The sequence below is a fragment of the Octodon degus genome, unplaced genomic scaffold (genome assembly GCF_000260255.1).
Source record: "Octodon degus isolate 3935 unplaced genomic scaffold, OctDeg1.0 scaffold00162, whole genome shotgun sequence".
In the NCBI taxonomy this organism is placed as follows: domain Eukaryota; kingdom Metazoa; phylum Chordata; class Mammalia; order Rodentia; family Octodontidae; genus Octodon; species Octodon degus.
In genome coordinates this window covers 1,270,779-1,277,304 of record NW_004524738.1, presented here as the reverse complement: position 1 = coordinate 1,277,304, position 6,526 = coordinate 1,270,779, and the positions used below count along the sequence as shown (strand labels likewise).

Below are 6,526 nucleotides of genomic sequence, written 5' to 3'. Positions count from 1 at the left end.
GGGGACAGGATCCATCCAGTAATGAGGTCAGTGCCCTGGGCTCCAGTCCCCTGGCTAGGCTCTGCCTCCAAACCCAGCTACAATGGGAATCAGGTTCTCAATGCATGAGTCTTTGGGGTCCCTTCGCACTTACATCACAGCAGTATCCTTTGAGCTACAGAAAGCTGAAAGAACATAGAAGTTTTAAATTTTGACAAAGCCCAGTTAAAATAAAATTGGTTTCACTTTTGTTTCTAAAAACACTGTTCTTCCCCTCCTGTCTTGGCTCAAGCCGGGTACCTGGCTCAGAAGATGGGGCTGCCAATCCGCCTGGTCGCGGCCGTGAACCACAACGACATCATCCACAGGACCATCAAGCACGGAGACTTCTCTCTGTCCCAGGCTGTCCAACCAACCTTGGCCTCAGCCATGGACATTCAGGTGGGGCTGTGGGGCAGAGAGCAAGGCAGCCAGGGACTGCTGGGTGGAGCCTGGGCTTCCGTCGGGGGCTGCGGTCAGGATGGCTTGGGACTCTGCCTCCTGACAGGTGCCCTACAACATGGAGCGCATCTTCTGGCTGCTCTCGGGCTCCAACAGCCAGGTAACCCGGGCCCTCATGGAGCAGTTTGAAAGGACCCAAGGTGTGCATCTACCCAAGGAATTGCACAGCAAGGTCAGTTGCTGGCTGTACCCCGCTGGAATGGAGGGGGTATGGCTGCACTGCAGACTGGGGTGGGAGTAAAAGAAGGGGACACCCCATTTTCTGAGCATCTGGTATGAGCCTGATATGCTTACAGTCACCTGATGGTAGGCTCGTGTATTGAATGAGGGGAGCCAGCAGAATGTGGCTTAGATTCAGGTGGGCTGAACCCCAAACCTGCTGTGCTAGTTTTTGAAAATTGCTACCTCAATTTCCTCATCTTTAAAATGGGAAGAAAAACAGATGGTGGGGTGTACCTGTAATCCCAGCATGTGGGAGGCTGAGGCAGGACAATTGCCACAAGTTGTAGGTCAGTCTGGGCTATATAGTGAGTCCGAGTCCAGCCTAAACTATATCATGAGGCCTTAACTAAAAAATAAATAAAAAGAATGCCTACTTCATAAGGTCCCTGTAAGATTTAAGTCAAACAATATAGGTGAGGCACTTTGCAAACTGCCTGGTAATATAAGGCTTCAAATGTTAACTGTTAATGTTTTTATTTATTATAGTGTTCATTTCTTTTTTTTTTTTTTTTTTTGCGGAACCAGGGATTGAACTCAGGCCCTTGCGCTTGCCAGGGAAGCGCTTATTCCACTGAGCCATCTCCCCGGCCCTCATTTCTAATAATAGTAACAACCAGCAAGCAGGGCAGAGCCTTGTTTTCCTTATAGTATGAGCAGAAACCCTTGTTTCTGTTGAATATTCTCTCTCTCCGCCCCCACTCTCTCTCTTCCTTTTTTTTTTTTTTTTTTTTTTTTTCAGAGCCAGGGATTGAACTCAGGCCCTTGTGCTTGCCAGGGAAGCACTTATTCCACTGAGCCATCTCTTGGGCCTCTCCCTCCTCTCTATCAGTCTCTGTCAAAGAAGGAGACATAGTTTAGAAGTTGGAAAGATTGCATTTATTTTAATGTAGCCAGGTGATGTCACTTAGCTTATGTGTCACATACAGGGGCTCTGAAGCTGCCTTCCATTGTCCACACCCCCTAAGTGGCCTTGTGGACTCCCCATACCTCCAGTGACCGGGACCTCCCTGGCCTACACGGGCTTAATCGCAGCGGGCTCCTTAGCTGCAGTCTGCTCCTTCTGGCCTATGCAACCTGAGGCCTGTGTTCAGAGTGCATCCTCACTCCCCCTGGTCTTCCCAGTTCCTCAGCTGGCCCTTCTATGACCTAATCCCTTGTGGTCGGCGACCTTCCTTATGAATGGTTCTCAAAACCAGAAGCAATTCTCCAGGCTGAGCCGAGCCCAGGCAGACAGCAGTGCAATTTCTGTCTTCTGCGATCTGTGCTTCTTTGGATGAAGTTAAACATCAGGGTTTTTCTTTTTAGCTCATGGTCAGTTTCTTTGTTTTTTTTTTTTTTGTTTGTTTGTTTTTTGTTTTTGTTTTGTTTTTGTATTTTAGGGAAGGGTCTACAGGGTGTTCAGGGTCTCACTACTAGATTGGACTCATAGTGATCTGCCTGTTTACAGCCTTCCAAGAGCTGGGATTACAGGTGCATGACACCACGGCCAGTCTCAGTCACTGTCTCTGTGTGCATGGGGGATGGAGCCAGCACAGCAGGCCAGGGGATTGAACCCCCGACCCCTGCACCTGCTTGCAGACGCTTTCATCCACTGAGCTAGTCAGTTTTGACACCCGCATTTCTTCTCATGTAACTAAGATGCTGCATGAAGACAGGCACTCTCTCCCCCATTTATTTCTTTCCTCCCTGGTTGTGTACACAGAAGCCTGTCCATCTCCCAGAGGAGCATTCTTTTACTTGCCCCATTATTTACCGTGAGCGGGGCGCTGGGGATGCAAAGGTACAATGCCTCTTTTGGGCTGGGAGTGCAGTGGCCGAGTGCCTAGCAGTCCTGAGGCTCCGGGATGGCTCCATCCCCAGCACCACAAAGCAAGAAGAAAAGGTAGGGGTGGGGGTTACATTCAGTGCCTTCCGCCATCCCTGATGGGGAAGGGCAGGTCACTATATAAATGACTCCAGCAGGCTGGTATCTGTGGCTGCCGGGTTTGTGCGGGGTGTTTGGTGTGCTGTAAACACAGTACATTTCCAGAACCGTCCTGCCACACAGGTGCTGAGGCAGGAATGTCCCTGTGTCTGCAGAGGCAGGAGGGTTCCTGGAGTTGCTTCTTGGGCTGGGTGGCAGCTGGCCATCTGGAGCTCTCGCCCCAGAAGCTGCCCCACCAGCCACAAAGTGCTAGAAACATCTGCATGCCCTGGACCCTCAGGGTGCGTCAGGCTGTTGAACCAAACCGTGTGCAGCTGCTTTGCTGATTCATGAGCAAATCCCAATCCAAGGGATAGGTCACCATTTGTGACCCTAAAACACAAATGCGCCCTTCCTCCAAGCTGAGGGAAGTGCTCAGTGCTGGGAGAGTGTGTCCGAGCGAGCGAGCGGAGCCCCCACGTGGTGTGGATGTTGCATTTGGGGTCCTGCTGTGCAGCTGATGCTGCATTTGGGGTCCTGCTGTGCAGCTATGCGATGTGCTGCTGCGGCCTCTGCTGTGGGGTTTTAGTTCTCCACTCCCTATCCCTGACACCCAGCCCTGGCTCTGGGACCCTTCAGCTTTCAGAGGCGGTGACCTCTGTGTCAGTGTCGGATGAAGCCATCACCCGGGCCATGGGCCGCTGCTGGGATGAGAACCAGTACTTGTTGTGCCCTCACTCGGCCGTGGCTGTGAGCTACCATTACCAGCAGATGGATGGGCTGCAGCCCAGGTATAGCATGGGTGTGGGTCACAGACCTGGGACTTCTAGGGACTGTGCTCTTCCCCAAATCCCCATCTGTGGACAGATGGCTTGGTGGGAGAGGGGAGGTTGTGCTGCGTGGCCTGGTGGTCTCAGAAGAAGTGTGGCAGGAGCCCCAGGGCAGCTAGGGGAGGGCCTGATTGTCTAGACCCCTAACTGGGAGCTGGGCAGAGTCATGAGTTCAAGGTGAGGTCATCCAGCCATTGGTGTCCTCTGTGCCCAGCCCTGATCTGACCCCCTCTTTCCTTCTGTGCCTTCTCTTCCCTATGCCTGCTGCTGTTCCCTCATCTGGCCTCTGGCCCCTGCTGCCCGCCCTATCCCTGACAGTGCTGCCCGGTGCTGCCTGGCCCCTGCCTCTGCAGCCAAGTTCCCAGAAGTGGTCCTGGCTGCCGGGCTGACCCCTGAGATGCCAGAAGAGATCACAGCTCTAGAGCGCAAGGAGACCCGCTGCACTCCAATGCGGAGAGGGGACCCCTGGGCGCTGATGCTGCGGGACACCATCGAGGACCTGAGCCGGAGGTGGAGGGGTCGGTCACTGAGAGGCTTGCAGTAGCCCTGCTGGAGCTGGCCGTGATGGTGGGAGGTGAGCCTGTGACTGCCTAGGGGTCGCAGAAGGCTGAGAGGCTGCACCAGGGCCAGCTGCTTTTGCTGTGCGCTCCATGTTTGGCAGGGCCACTCCAGTCCCTGGAGGACCTGGGTGAAGGCAGGAACGCATCCCACCTCTGGGGATGAGCACGTTTCTGGGCCTGCCACCGAGGAGCCTTGGGCACAGGGCTACCCTGCTCAGGGGTTTAGGACACTGGCCCTTGGTAGGTGGAGGCCACTTACCATGTTAATACGGGCTCTAAGGGAGCTGTATCCAAGCCTCAAATTCTCTGGCCCCCAAACCAAATCCCAAGGTGCTGGCTGAGCCCATTGCAGCCTTGGGAATCCCTGGGATAAACGTACTGCTCAGTCTGCCGAAGACCCCTTCCCAGCAGAGCTGGGCGCATTGCAGCCCTGATGGCTGCAGGGTGTTGGGCCAAAGTACCTGTATCTACCTGCTGCTCTGAGCTGGCGCAGGCTTGCAAGGCTGTAGCAGAGGGCTGAGCTCAGGACGTCAGAGCCAGGCAGTATGGGAAGACAGGGTCAGTTGTCTGTTCTTCATGTATGAAGACCATGGCAGAGCTGCTGATTTATACTACTGGGCTCAGATCCTGTGGGCACTGGGAGTTTTAGACAAACACGTGTCATGAATGTCAGTGTCAGCTTCAAGCTGTGGATCTGAGGTCCCCTTTGGGAAAGGGGTGGAAGAATTTTTCACCACTAGAGGATGCTGTTGCCCCACCCGGAGGCCCCTTATCTGCCCTCAGGAGCCCTTCCCTGGCTCTGGAGACTGATGCTGATTGCCTATACCAGATGTGAGCCCTGTGTATACAAGATGCCCGGGAATGTGGGGGTGGAGGGGAGACACCAGCTACTGGAGGACTTGGCTTTGAAGCCTGATATGTGAACCAAGAGGGAACCCTGGAAGCAGGAGGGAGATTCCCTAAAGGAATGACACTGGCTTCTTCTAGGCCTCAGCACAGTTTCTCAGACACTTTGCAATCCATAGCCGGAGCCCCTGGGGCCACTCACTAGGACCAGTTGGCCTGGTGCTCAGGGGTCAAGATGTTGATTGAGGCCCTAGAAAATGTTTTGCTTTTTTTTTTTTTTTTTTTAATCCAGAGAAAGCAATGGATACAATGCAGGTTGGATTATATTCATCTTTCTACCAGCTCAGGTGTACAACTCCTAAGTATCTTCCTAGCGGAGGAGGCCACCAAAGTTACAGTGCCCCTACTGTGGGCCATGGGTCTTCACAAAACTTAGCTCATTTGACCTTGGATGAGTACTATCCACAAAGGTAGTGCATGCTACCATTTCCCCATTTTACAGATTAGGAAACCAAGGCTCTGAGACCTCAGATACCAGCCTGAGTCGCACTGTTAGTGAGCACCAAGGCTGGCACTTGAGCCTCGGAGTTTGAGCGTGCCGGTGCATCCTCTGCAGCCAGGCGCTTCTGTGGGGTCCACTCTGCTGTCAGCCTCCATCCTTCCCTGGTGAGGCCCTGCCGCTGGGCCCCCACCCCATTTCTTGGGTGTGTTGGGGAGCACAGCTGTGCTTCACCAGTGGCCTCTGGGAGGCACCACAGCCTTGCTTTCCTGCTGCCCAGTAGCTCCTTTGCCCTGTTTCCAAGGAAACCAATGTGTCCTCCATTGGTCCTAGGACTTGCCTGCCTCTGAGAGGCCACCACACTGTGTAAGAAGCCTGGTTGGAGCCCTTGCCCCGGCACCAGCAGGCAGGAAGCATGGGCTGCGGGCACCCTGGCTTCAAGGGCAGGGACCAAGGCCACTGTGCACCAGCCCAGAGGGGCAGTAGAGGGGAGGAGGGGACCAGAATGAGGAGTTCATAGATGCACCACCTGCCCTGTGTGCGCACACACCACACACCCTCAGACCAGCATGGCAAGTGTGTGTGTGTGTGTGTGTGTGTGTGTGTGTGTGTGTGTGTCCTGATCTATGTGTAGCCATTGTGGCTCACTGGTATCCTTATAGGAAGAAGAAACAAAGACCCAGATGTGGGCACACCCAGAAAACAGCACGGAAAGATGCCACATGCAACTTGACAAGAAGTCTTAGGCACTGGCACCTGGATCTCAGGCATCCGACCTCTGGCACCAGAAGGGAATATATTTCCATCTTCTAAAACCACACAGGCTGTGGTCTACCCTTGCATCAGCCTGAGCCAACACACACACACACACCCCTCTGGATACCCCCAGAAGCGAGACTTGGAGTCTTCTACCAGTTGTCCACTCTTTGGTACTGTGACCACAAATCAGTGGTTTCCGGTCCATGAGCCTCAGTTTCCTCTTCTGCTGATCAGAACACTTACCTACCTTGCAGGTTTACTTTGAGGATTACCTGACATAATGTATTGCTAAGTGCTAGGTAAACTCTCAAATGCCGTACAAATGGTTCTTCCTATTAACACAATTATAGTCTGCACCGAACAATTTAGTACTTTTAAGCTACTGTGTGTTTTTTACTAATTGCCTTGGGAATCAGTCTTATCTTGC

General features: G+C 53.3%; 1 protein-coding gene across 2 annotated transcripts in view; it reads left to right on the top strand.

Annotated features, from left to right (window-relative positions):
* Thnsl2 (threonine synthase like 2) overlaps positions 1-6,158 on the top strand; it is a 19,658-nt gene extending 13,500 nt beyond the window's left edge. Inside the window, exons 6-10 of one of the 2 annotated variants that reach the window (XM_012517284.2) lie at positions 272-420; positions 527-652; positions 3,245-3,396; positions 3,754-4,009; positions 6,003-6,090. In XM_012517284.2, coding sequence (XP_012372738.1) covers positions 272-420; positions 527-652; positions 3,245-3,396; positions 3,754-3,979 — 653 coding nt within the window. In that variant the 3' untranslated portion in view covers positions 3,980-4,009; positions 6,003-6,090. Of the gene's footprint in view, positions 1-271; positions 421-526; positions 653-3,244; positions 3,397-3,753; positions 4,010-6,002 lie in introns of both variants that reach the window. The other variant, XM_023702911.1, reaches the window with a different exon arrangement.
* Positions 6,159-6,526: the final 368 nt, after the last annotated feature.